Genomic DNA, 14,230 nt, shown 5'->3' on the forward strand with positions numbered 1-14,230 from the left:
GCAATTTTATATATATATATGTGTGTGTGTGTGTTTGTGTATTTATATATATATATATGTGTGTATTTATATATATATATATATTTAATTTTTAATTTTGTTTTTTGTATTGCTATTTGCTTTCTTGCCAGCTCCAAAAATGTGATATGTAAGTTCATGTGTTAAAAAACACCATAATCAATTAGAATAAACATTTCTTTTATTTATGTAATGAACATGCTTGTTTCTTTTGCATATATATATACATACACATATATGTATGTATATCTGTGCATATCTATATATATACACATGCATGTACATGTATGTATATATATATACATATATATATATATATATACATGTGTGTGTCTGTACACTCACAAAACATGCACACATATACATACAGATATATATTTTTATATATATATATGTATAAACTGTCGTTATCTGGACTATGTTTTCCTTTATTTGCATGTAGTGTACACTTTTATACACATATCTCAAACTAAGATATGTATAAATACTGAGGGAAAAATGTGGTAGTGTTGTTGTTGTTATTGTTGTTGTTGGTGGTGGTGGTGGTGGTGGCGACGGTGGTGGTGTTATTGATGCTTATGGTGGAAGGATTTGATAAAAAAGCTTCTATGTTGTACATACAAATACATACGCACATACACATGCATACAATCACACCGTGGCACTCCACCAGTTATGACGATGAGTGTTCCAGTTCATACGACCAATCAAACTAATGTGCATGTGGCTGAGTACCCTACAGACATGCATGCTCTTAATGTAGTTCCCAAGAAAATTCAGTGTGACACAGAATGTGACAAGAGTGATGCTTTGAAATACAGGTATGACTCATTTTTGCTAGCTGAGTGGACTGGCATAATGTGAAATAAAACTTGCTCAAGGACACAATGTGTCGCTTAGAATTGAACTCATGACCTCGCAATTGTAAGCCAAATACTCTAACCACTAAACCACAAGCCTTCTGTATATGTGCACAGGAGTGGCTGTGTGGTAAGTAGCTTGCTAACCAACCACATGGTTCCGAGTTCAGACCACTACATGGTACCTTGGGCAAATGTCTTCTGCTATGGTCTCAGGCCAACCAAAACCTTATGAGTGGATCTGGTTGACGGAAACTGAAAGAAGCCTGTCATATATGTGTATATGTATATGTTTGTGTGTCTGTGTTTGTCCCCCCCCACCACCACCATCGCTTGACAACTGATGTTGGTGTGTTTACGTTCCCATAACTTAGCAGTTCAGCAAAAGAGACCAATAGAATAAGTACTAGGTTTACAAAGTCCTGGGGTTGATTTGTTCTGCTAAAAGTGGTGCTGCAGCATGGCTACAGTCGAATGACTGACACAAACAAAGGAATTATATCTGATGTTTGTTTTATATTATGTAATATATAAAACCAATTTAACATTGAATTAAACTTTTTGGCGTCAGAGTGGGCATGCAGCCATAGAATGCATGTGAAAATAACATGGACAATATTAGTTTCAACACCCATATTTCAAAAGCAGTGTCATAATTTTCCTCATTGGAAAGCTTGTCATTGCTGCTTTCTCTCTCTCTCCCTATCTCTCTCTCTCTCTCTACACACACACATGTGTGTATGTGTCTGTATATCTATTTGTCTGTCTGTCAGTCCATCCATCCATTTATATCTGTCTGTCTATCTATCTATCTATCTATCTATCTATCCATCTTTCTATCTATCTACATGTGTGTGTGTGTATATATATATATATACACACATGCACACACACACACTATCTCTCTCTCTCTCTTTCACTCACACTTACACATATGCGTGCGCACACACACTTGCAATGTAATATGCATCAGTTTCCTTGTGCATATGTAGTATTATAAGTCAGTTGGTGTCCAGATGTGTGAATTCACTCTTTCATGTTTTTGTATGATACTATATATATATATATATATATATAAAACTGTAGTTGTGTGAGTGTCTGTCCCCTTCGATTTAGATTCCTAACTACTCCTACATTTTGCAGTGCAGTTTAACCAAATTCGGGTATCTTATAGTCGTGATTCACATCGAGCCCGTCTGAGTATTATCGCGCGTCTACGATGAGTCTACGATTTTAAAAATAATTTAACATCATTTTTTATTCCATTTTAATGCATAATTTTTCGTGTGTCGATGGCGGCGGAGTTGGCGTCCATGGTCACACCTGCACCTGTTTGCTTCTCCCCCTTCTTCCCTCCCTCGTGAAGCTGTGGGGAAGGGAGTGTAAGGAAATCAACGTCGTAAAGCATTGTCAAGGAGACCAGCGTTCTTTTAGAACAACGACTTCATGGCTTCAAGACACCAAAACAGAAATGGCTAAGAAAGCCCGAATTGGCATCTATAAGGGAAGTAACTCTCTAAAAATGCTTATATAGTTATTTCCCTTACAAACCCGAGCAACGCCGGGCGATACTGCTAGTATATATATATATCTGTCCCATATTCAAACTGCTGACAGAAATCAGCAATCACATGTATGTGTATTTGTGCATGCACACAGAAGTGATATTCATAGGTGACATAGTAAAGTATAAAGTTACCGATAATTCACAGCTTTTGGAAATTACAGTGATTTCTGTTAAAATAAATAAACAAATATTTAACACGATAGCTAGATATTAAAAATGAGAGAACATATTGATGAAAGCAAAGTGAAAGAAGCATAAGTATACACTTTGATGTATTAATCATAAAAATCTAGTTGATATAAAAAGAATACATAGATAAACGTAAAAAACTCAGTAACACAATTATGAGCAGGTTTAACAAAAGACATAGGAAGATGTATAAACATATGACACTTGAAAACCAAGCATGTCTAGAAGTTTGATATTTCACGATGTATCTATTTATATAGGCATCTGTTTAACAATATCTTCTGTCTGTCTTTACCTACCCACCTACCTACTCACCCCACCTACCAACCCACCCACCTACCAACCCACCCACTCTGTCAACAACATTGACTAAGTTGTGTTTTAGTTAAAGTTACTACTTTAAATCTGTTCAGAATTACTTCTCTTCAGTATTTCCTTTTGATAATGGCTAAAGAGCTAGAAACACTGCATATGGGAGTCCGGCAGTTGTACCATTGGGCAGATATATGGTATTTTACTATGAGAGATAAATTATGTGTGTGTGTCTTTGTCTGTCAGGTCATCCATTTATCCATTTTCCTCCACCCTAATTGCAGTGAATTTGATTTTAGAAGTTGAATTATGTCACAAACATATTTTAATTAGCATAAAGGTTGCTCATTCCTAAACACTGCTTGGTGCTGAGATTGCTGAAATTCTTTTGACATGGCAGTGCAACTCAGTCAATGCTGTTGACCATGTCTTAGTTGAAGCTACTACTTTCAAACTACCCAGAGTTAACTCTCATTGATACTTACCATTGACAATGGGAATTTGACAGTGGGGTAACATTGGGCAGATATAGTGGTTTCACACTTTTCACTATGAGAGAGAATTTTTTTGCCATGGTAACTGCAGTGAATTTTGTCTTTATAAGTTGAAATATGTCACAAACATATCTTAACTAACATAAAGCTCACTACTGTGTGTATACGTATGTAGGCATACATACACACACACACACAACATCTTGTAGCAAATTATAGTAACTCACCTTGATTCTTGCAAAGGGTCTTTTTTTGCTGTAGCTATCTCTAGACAAGTTAAAACCTGCAGTTGTGTGCACAAAATTATCAAAGTGTAACTGAAGCCCAGCACAGTCCTACTTCTTTTGTCATACAGGAAGACAACAGGTAATGATTCTCTTCACATGAACTAAAGGTGACAGTATATGTCTATTTAATGGCAGTGATTGGGATGGAAACAATGATATGGCTATTAGCTCTCATGCGACAGCTCCATGAAAGCAGAGTAATATAATAATATATTATGTTTGTCCATTGCTATCAACAATGACCAGGATATGACATGGGAGAAGATGGGTCATGGTGCATCTGATTGTGACCAATTAGGCCAATGCATGCTTGGAATGTTCTGCCACAGGTCAGGCACTGGTGGTCTGCTGGGAATGAAGGCAAGGGGTTTGCTCTGGACTGGTGCAACTCACATTTTCTTTGTGCCCCTGCAATCCTATTCTGTTCATAGGAGATGGTACCTCTGTTGGTGCAGCTACACCAGACAGGGCAGTCCTGTGCTTGCATTTCCTAGGTGTCAGGGTTGATTTGAAAGGACTTCAGTGAGGCTTTGAGTGTAACTTTGAAGTGCTTTTTTTTCTGCCCACCTTGTGTGATCTTGCCTTCTGCCAGTTCACTATAAAGCAGGTTATGATGAAGCTGGTTATAGGTGAAGATTTATGCCAGTTATCACTTGGGAATCCATCAGAAAAGATTATTGATAGTTACTTTCAATAGGACCCTATGAAAGAAGTGCTTAAAGACTCTCCACTCATGACCCACCAAGGATTTGTGGGTGGAGCACACTGGACAGTTACCCATGGGTCTAAGGGCCCAATTCTGACCTGTGTATGCTGTGGCTAGCTGACAGTAAATAAATACTGTAGGGCCCAGTGTATTGATTTGCCTAGGGCTCTCAATCTATGTATACTGTGGCTTGCTGTCAATAAATAAATATTATAATGCTCAGTTCCTGGTCACCTCATGAGTCTAGGTAGCTCAGTTCTGATCTTTTTATGCTGTGGTTTGCTGTCAGTAAATACTATAATGGTCAGTGTAATTATTTGCGTAGGCACCTCAAGAGTCTAAGGACCCAATGATGACCTATATATGCTGTGGCTTGCTGTCAATAAATACTATAATAATCTGTAATTATTTGCCCAGGCATCTCAAAGAGTCTAAGGACACAATGCTGACCTATGTATGCTGTGTCTTACTGTCAATAAGTAAATACTTTATGACCCAGTGTGTTGATTTGCCCAGGGACCTAAAGTGCTGCTATGCCAGTTCTGGATGGAGAAGACATGAAATGAATGGATGGTTATCATTATCCTCTCTACACCTTTGAGATAATTCTTTCTGTCTACGATTATGCAGAAAAGATCACATATACAGTTTCACTACAGCTAATATATTCCTGACCACAGGAATCTACAGGAGAGATGTTTCGTTCCAACATCTATAGTACTAAGTTGTAAGAGAAATCTCCTCCTGGAAAGGCACTGTATTGTTGCAGATAGCTTTCCTCATAAGAGAAATTGAACTCAGAACTGCTAACAAATAAACTTTGTTGTATTGTTGTTTACAGTGAAGAACTCATACTAAACTACCATTTTTATATGTAGCATGAAGTCTTAAGATGATCGTTGAACTTGCTAGAAATTGCTGTCAGATTCTTACAAGTCACACCCTACCATCTTTTTCTCCTCTAAATATGGAAGACCTAAAAAGATATTATCATTTTACCTACTCTGTCCTGTCCTTGTTTACCAAAATATTTATAAAGCTATGTGCACTTGATGCCTTTAATATTAAGCAAATACAAGGACGACTATAGTGATGATGATGATGATGATGATAGAAGTATAAAATATTCATAACAACAACAGCAACAGGAGCAGCAGTAGCAACACCATTAAGCATACTGACACCAAAATTGCAATAGAGACACGAAGAAAGAAAATACATATTTATGTAAGATATCTGCTTTTGATCCTTGGAATTAGACCAACACAGACACACACACATACACGTACACATGCACCGGTATGCTTGTATGAAACGATAATAGATATCACTACTAAAGTAATACAAAATTGTGACAGTTACGTATAGCGTACCTTTGTTCACAGCAAAGAATGTGTGTTTGTGCATTTACATTAACATGTGTAAGTGCTTATGTCTATGTCTGCGTGAGCATGTGTACATTTGTGTCTGAGTGTATATGCATGTGTGTGTGTGTGTGTGTGTGTGTGTGTGTGTGTGTGTGTGTGTACATGTGTTTGTGTGTTTGAATAGGCAAGATATTCCATCCTTTTATCTATTTATAAAGCAATTGGCCATCTTCAGTTCTCCTTGGTGTAGCAAAAAGCAGTTTATATAAAGGGAGTGGAGGATTGGGTTTTGCCTCATAAACTGTCTCCGCTGTGCTTGCATTCTGCTGTTGCCATTTTTGTCATCGTTGTTGTTGTTGTTGCTTCACAGTGTTGTTGTTGTGTTTTAATGTTGATGAGGAAAGGTGTGCTTATCTTATCTACAGAAATGTTTCCCAAGCTGCTCGCACTGGATGCATTTTCTGCCATTATATCCCATCTCATTAGGACTACCAAATTTGAAACACTCCAAATACTTGGGGCTCAGTAGGTGTAGGAGGCTGCTGTGTTTGGTGTTGGTTTCTTTGCAAATCATGTAGATGGCGTTGGGGGAGATACGGTAATTATGGTTTTTATGGATAGAAATAGCCATATATATATATATATATATGTGTGTGTGTATATATATAAATAAATATAAATGTATATATGTATATCTTTGTAGGTGTGGGTGCATGTATATATATGTGTGTGTGTGTAATTATATATATAATATATATATAAATTAATGTATATGTGTATAGACATATGCATATGTTTGTATGTGTGTAAGTATGTATATATATGTGTGTGTGTTTGTGTGTATATATATATATATATATATATATATATATATATATATAGTGTCTATGTGTATGTATATATATATAGTGTCTATGTGTATGTATATATATATTGTGTATATGTGTATGTATATATATATGTATATATATATTGTATATATGTGTGTATATATATATTGTATATATGTGTGTATATATATATTGTATATATGTGTGTATATATATATATTGTGTATATGTGTGTGTATATATATATTGTGTATATGTGTGTGTATATATATATGTATCTATATCTGTGTGTATGTATATATATATATATATATATATAAATTTAAATGTGTGTATATATCTAAGTATATATGTATGTATGTATGTGTGTGTGTATAGCCAAAGGACTTTTACATATATAAAAAAAAAAGTAGAAGTCATTTATGGCCTGGGCAATTTGCATAATTTAAACAAACGAGCTAAGAGAAATAACCCCGAGTGGCCAGTAGCATATCTTTGAGCAAGATAGACAAATACAGGTTTATCAAATGCCATACAACTTAGAAGAATTCTTGAATCTTGGTACCATTTGGTAATTTTGACAGATCTTCTTGATGTTGAAAATCAGGAATTTACATATTTGATATACCTGTCTGCATGTGTTCAGCCAAAAAGGAAAAATTTAAAGTATTCTAACAGAATTTTTTTTTTCTTTTCAAGAAATGTTTTAAAACCAAATTTTGTTGAGGAATCAATTAAATTTGTAATTATTTAATAACTATTCTCATAATTTTGACTTTGCCATGATTAAGAATATTTATCAAATTTATCCTTTTACTTATTACTTGCTTCAATCATAGGACTGCAGTTGTGCTGAGGAACCAGTTTGAAGGATTTTAGTTAAACAAATCAACCCCAGTACTTTCTTGTTTTTAAACCTGATATGTATTCTATCTGTCTCTTATGCTAGATTGCTAATGCTGTGAACAAACCAACACCATTTGTCAAGCAGTAGTGAGGGACAAACACAAAGACACACACACACATGCACACACATATATGTATATATGTATGTACAAAAGCACCCAGGCCAGTGCCATGTAAAAGCACCTATACTGGTGCCAGTACCACATAAAGGCACCCAGTACACTCTGGTTGGCATTAGAAAGGGCATCCAGTCATAGAAATCATGCCAAGGCAGACAAATGGAGCCTGGGCTGCTCTCCAGCTGGCTGACTCCTGTTGTCAAACCAACCAACCCATGCCAATATGGAGAATGGATGTTGAAAGATGATGATGATGATGATATTTATATACAATGAGATTCTTTCAATTTCCATCTACCAGTTCCATTCACAAGGCCTTGGTTGGCCCGAGGCTATAGTAGTAAACACTTGCTCAAAGTGCCATGCTGTGAGACTAAACCTGCAACTATGTGGCTGGGAGGGGAACTTCTTACCACACAGCCACAGCCAAGAAATTTTCAGCATGATTTTCAAAATAGAGAAACTGTCTCAGGATGTTTTTCAAGACAGAAATGTTAAACGTTTCAAAGATAATACTTCAGAGGAGAACTACCTTGTCTTGTTTCATACCATCTCACCGTACTATATTAAGTTTTGACGTTGCTTGGTACAAAGCTGTCAGTAACATGTTTCTCTTAGAATGCACTGCAAATGTAATACTTCATAAGTTCAATAAAGGATACAGTGCTACTGAAGCAATGTAAAGTATTCAAGAGCTTTATGGCAGGATATATTCTGTATCTGAGAAAACATATATATTTGACACTTCCAAATATTTTTGGGTGGTGACAGCAGTTTCGCATATGTGCTAGTTTGCATCTGATAATGATTTAGTGTAAAGCTCATTTAACAAGCATTGTTCCATATACGACAACAAAACTGCTACAATCCATTTCATCCACACATCAAGATTTGCAACTACTCTGTAAAGTGTCTAATTTCAGAAACTGTGTGCTCGCTAGAATGTCAAGCAATAATCAGAGAGAACATATAAATATTTGCAAGGTTGATGGCTTGTAATAAAACTGGGTAATCATTGTAATGCTAAGCATTGTAACCAATAGGTATGTGCTAGAAAATCAGTAAAAGCTATTGTCAAAAGCAAGTCTTCACTCTAAGAAATGTTTTTTCCTTTTTCATTTATTAGTATCTCACTACATAAACCTGGTCATATAAATTTCAGCTATAACAACTATCTAATCACTAATGAGATCTCTAACGAGAGAGCTTTTATATTGTCATTAGACCTACTAAAATTAGCAGCCAAATTTCCTTGTATCACATGCTATCACTTTAGTAAAGGACTCTTTGTATAATGTAGTCAAGATTACACTGTACCTCAATAAGACATGGTTGGGATGCTCATATTTGGAATGCCTTTGATTAATCTGAACTATGCTAGGGCTAACAATAATTGTCAGCAGCTTGACTTACTTGGTTCTGTAGAAAGACTGACCATCCTTTTAGGTTAACTGGAAAAAATTGTGCTGTACAAGAAAAAAATGCACATCTTCATGCTACTCAGATTATTCCGCAAACTGTGGGGGCACTCACATATATATGGAAAATCTCTTCATTATCTTCTGATTTTCATCTCTTAGAATATTCTCCTAGATTTTTATTTATTTATTCAAAAACCAACTAGATTATCTAACTAAAAAATACTGGGTTGTCTGGAAAGTTTGTGCCGATTTTTAAAGGAAAGAAATTTGATCAATAAATACTTACCATTACATTTTTAATCAACCAAATATGAACCATTTTGTTGCACAATGCATCTCCATCTTTTCTTTAACTTGAAAATACCCTCTTCCCAGAATTGAGGTGGTTTCATGGCAAAGAATTCATCAAGGTATCTTTTTACGTCATCCAAGGAATTGAAATTTTTACCATTAAGACTATTCTGCAGAGACCTGAATAAGTGGAAATCCAAAGGAGCAATATCTGGGGAATATGGAGGATGGGGTAACACACCCTAGCCGAGCTGCAGCAATTTTCATCTGGTTCCCAAAGCATCAAGTGCTGAAAATGAACTTTCTTATCTTCCATTTTAAAGGGTTACAGAATTAACACAGGTTATAGGAACATAAACCTTCTTCCACGAAAAGTTAGCTTAAACTGTGCTCTAAATGGAGGTATAATCAAATCCTATTTTATGGACTCAACCATGTTCTAAAATAAGTTGAAAGGTAAGCTATTATAAATCAACACAAACTTTCCAGACAACCCAATACTTTATTTTTTCTAGTTAATGTAAAACTAACTTTCATCATAAGCACCAGTCTGAGGTAGATCAGAGCAGCATGCCAACTGATAAAGCTTGACTCATGCATCTGTCTCTAGACAGGTAACTGCATTATCAGTTACACAAGAGATCACTTTAGTTCCTTACACAGGTGCTCAGTACTCAATCAACACATGGTCTAGTCCTATCAATGGTCATGTTCCTCTCTCAAATTAGCGCTTATAATGTCTAATATCTTTTATATTAGAACCCTTGCAGTGAATTCATAACTTTAACCATTTGTGCCATTTTCTTTCCAAACAATGTGAAATTTTTAAACATGGGAAAATGGGAAAACTCAAGTCATAAACTATCATTAATAGACACCATGCTTTCTGGCATGCAAGTCGATGTGTTATATAATATGAACATGTGTAAACATTCAAATACTGTCAGTCTTTCCAAATCTTCTGCATTTCACATGGAACTTTTGGTTCTCTAAAGTCCACCTACCTTTTTTTTTTTTTTTTTTTTAGCTGTAAACCTTCGCCTGAAAATTCAACTTATTCGCTAGAAAATATGATATCAAAAACACAGCTGAGATTAAAACACAGGTTATTAAGGAAATCTCTATAGATTTTCTATAGAAAGTATAGCCAGTACTAATTTTGTTACTTTCCATATCTGAGATACCTAATGTAAACAACAATGGGGTCAAAGATGAAAAATAGGTAATGGACATATATGCCATATTTCGGGAGTTTTGCTCCTTCATCAGCATCCATCCAACCCATTAACCATCCATAAAATCATTGCTTAAATAGCCACTAAATATAGCTGTATAGTGTTATTGAATGTACCAATTTTACAAATTAAACCCATTCTTGGAAGCTGGTATGTAAATATTATATATTTCTTTATTGCCCACAGGGGGCTTAACCCTTTCATTATCGTATTTATTTTGAGATGTTCTGTGTTTCTTTCAATTACTTTAAATATAACAAAGAATTTAGTAAAATAACTTAGTTATCATTGAGCTAGTGTTAGGAGCATATATTGTGACTAAGATTTGGTGGAAGATTTGAATTCAAAACTTATGAAAACAAGACATTTGTACTCAGAGCCAGAGCTGGTTTCAGCCAGGTTAGTAACGAAAGGGTTAACATAGAGGGGATAAACAAGGACGAACAAAGGCATTAAGTCAATTACATTGACCCCAGTGCGTAACTGGTACTTATTTAATCGACCCCAAAAGGATGAAAGGCAAGTCGACCTCAGCGGAATGTGAACTCAGAACATATCGGCAGGCGAAATACCGCTAAGCATTTCATCCGGCGTGCTAACGATTCTGCCAGCTTGCCATTGGTATGTAAATATTAATGACTTGAAATATGGCATATCTGCTCATTACCTATTTTTCATCTTCAATCTCATTGTTGTTTACATTAGGCATCTTGGATACAAAACACCATAATGAAATCAGTACTGGCTATAATTTCTAGAGAAAATTAGTAGGGATAACCTTGTGCTGCAATAGCACTGCTAACACAGTAGAACACGGTACTGACTTATAAAAAATGTTTAATATACTTTGTAGTATATTATGGTAGTATAACAAAGTATGGTGTCCTTACAGGTTGTGTTTTGAAGAATGTTTTCATGGTCCACTATTTTTATATAAAAATAGCATTAAGCACAGGTAAGGCTGTGAAGTTCTTTTTGCAATCATATGGTTTTGAGTGCAGCACCTTGGGTAAGTGTTTTCTGCTATTACCCTAGGCTGACCAATTCCTTGTGAATGAATTTGATAACTGGAAACAATGAGAGGCCTGTTGTGTGTGTGTAAATATATATGCTTAGTTTATGGAGTTGAGTGCTACTCTAGTTCTTCAAGTATAGTTTATGAAGTTGAAAAGCAAATGTAAATAAACAATGTTTTCTCATTGTAGGAATCTTGAGCAAGCAGTTCATCATGTTCATAAGAGAGCAAGACCAAAGGACCTCCAGCAAGAAGACAGTGATGCAGTTTGGAATGAACTTGCATATTTCAAACTTCAAAATAAGAATTTGATGTGGGAACGGTAAGAAATTTTTCTACATATGTGCTGTTAAGAAGTGTTTTTTGGCTGTAATTAATCATCACGGCATGGCACTGTGGGCAAGTGTCTTCTATTATAGTTTTGGGCCACTAAAACCATGTGAGTGGATTTGATAAACAGAAACTGAAAGAAGCCTGTCGTGTGTGTATTTGTTAGTGTTTGTTGGTGTCTGTGTTTGTTCCCCACCATCTCATGGTGTGTTTACATACCTGTAACTTAGTGGTTTGGTAAAAGTGGCCAAAAGAAAAAGTACCAGGCTTTACAAAATGAATACTGAGGTCAACACATTCAACTGAAAATTCTTCAAGGTGGTGCCCCAGCATGGCCGCAGTCTATGCATGCATATATATATATATATATATCGTTACCTGCATTGCCTTACTGGTACTTGTGCTGATGGCACGCGGAAAGACATTCGAGCGAGGTCATTGCTAGTGCTGCTGGACTGGCTCCTGTGCAGGTGGCACATGAAAAGCACCATTTGAGCGTGGCCATTGCCAGTACTGCCTGACTGGCCCTCATACCGGTGGCACGTAAAAGCACCCACTACACTCTCGAAGTGGTTGGCGTTAGAAAGGGCATCCAGCTGTAGAAACTCTGCCAGATCAGATTGGAGCCTGGTGCAGCCATCAGTCAAATTGTCCAACCCATGCTAGCATGGAAAGCAGACGTTTAAACGATGATGATGATGATGATATATATATATACACACACACACATACACACAGGCTTCTTATAGTTTCCAGCTACCAAATCCACTCACAAGGCTTTGGTTGTCTCAGGGCTATAGTAAAAGACTCTTGCCTGAGATGCAATATAGTGGGATTGAACTCACGATTACATGCATATATATATCTATACACACACACACACACACACATAAAGTCTTCTTTCAGTTTCCATCTACCAAATCCACTCGCAAGGTTTTGGTTGTCTTGTGGCTATAGTAAAATACACTTGCCTGAGGTGCCATGCCATGGAATTGAACCCAAGACCACATGGCTCAAAGCATGTTTCTTAACCACACTACCACACCTACACCTCTTGCCACACCTGCGTCTCTAAATGCTGAAACTGATCATGCTGTAATTTTATTTTTAAACTCAAAGTATTCAAAAATAGTTCTAATTTCCAATTTCTTGATAATATTATACATTATTTTCTAAATAGATTATTAAGTCTAGTAGCTTACCCTAAGTTCCTGCTTAAGAAAAGAAATACATAGCTCTTTTTCTCCTTCCCTTTCTCATTAACTGTCTGTCTATCTATCTATCTATATATCACCATTTTGTGTACTTGCTTCTTAAAATAAATAAATATTATAAAAATAAAACAAAGCAAAAAGAAAAGAACAAACAGTAAAATTAGTTATTTAGATTTTAGGAGAAATATTTTGTTTTAAAAGCTAAAATGCTCTCAAGTTTTAAATGCAATTTTACACATTTTCTGCAATTAGTAAATATGTATATTAGCTCATTTATTTATTTTTATTTTTCTAATTTAATTATTGGTTTGTTACTGATATTTAAATGTGTAATTTAGTATTTAACAGATAATTAGTTTTCTGGCAATCAAAATAGAAGTAAAAAAACACTAAACAAAAATTTGTATGTCAAGTGGATGAATCGACTCATTGCATATTTACCACTTATTATCCACGAAGATCCAAAATATTGCTAGTTTTAATTAGTCATAAAATTAAATATATAGACACCGCAATTATGCGTATTTTCATTTTTCATTTTTCTGCTTTTTTAATTTCGTGTTTTATTTCTTTCTTCTTATATATTTTTTGCTATAACTGATGTGAAGATGTGGTGAGCTTATCTTAGTTTCAGGTCCTTATTCTGTAGAGCTGCGTGTGTTAACCCTGACTAGGGTTTCATATAAAGGGTGGAATCAGCATAGAAAGTTAATGTAAACCTAAAAACAATAAAAGATTCTTTTAATCTTTTAACCCTCGGTCAACCAATGCCTTATGAGGGAATTTAATAGACAGAAACTATGTGGAAGCCTGTTGTCTTCCTCCTCATCATTTAGATTCCGTTTTCCATGCCGGCATGGGTTGGACACTTTAACAATAGCTAGCAAGCAGGAGGGTTATGCCAAGCTCTTTTGCCTGTTTTGGCATAGTTTCTATAGGTGAATGTCCTTCCTAATGCCAACTATTTTACAGTATGTACTGGGTACATTAGTGCTGGTGGTGTCACCTAGTGCTTTGCAAGATAGGACAAAGTTGTGTGAATATATATATATATATATATAAAAAAGTC

At 35.5% G+C, this 14,230-nt stretch overlaps 1 protein-coding gene across 4 annotated transcripts in view; it reads left to right on the top strand.

The window, feature by feature from the left end:
* The window catches only part of LOC115226650 (centlein-like), a 410,125-nt gene that overhangs the window by 132,610 nt on the left and 263,285 nt on the right, over nt 1-14,230 (top strand). For all 4 annotated transcript variants that reach the window (XM_036500365.1, XM_036500367.1, XM_036500368.1 and 1 more), the window contains one exon: nt 11,808-11,939. In XM_036500365.1, coding sequence (XP_036356258.1) covers nt 11,808-11,939 — 132 coding nt within the window. The remainder of the gene's footprint in view (nt 1-11,807; nt 11,940-14,230) is intronic.

Source organism: Octopus sinensis, linkage group LG2, assembly GCF_006345805.1.
Source record: "Octopus sinensis linkage group LG2, ASM634580v1, whole genome shotgun sequence".
NCBI classification, from domain to species: Eukaryota; Metazoa; Mollusca; class Cephalopoda; order Octopoda; family Octopodidae; genus Octopus; species Octopus sinensis.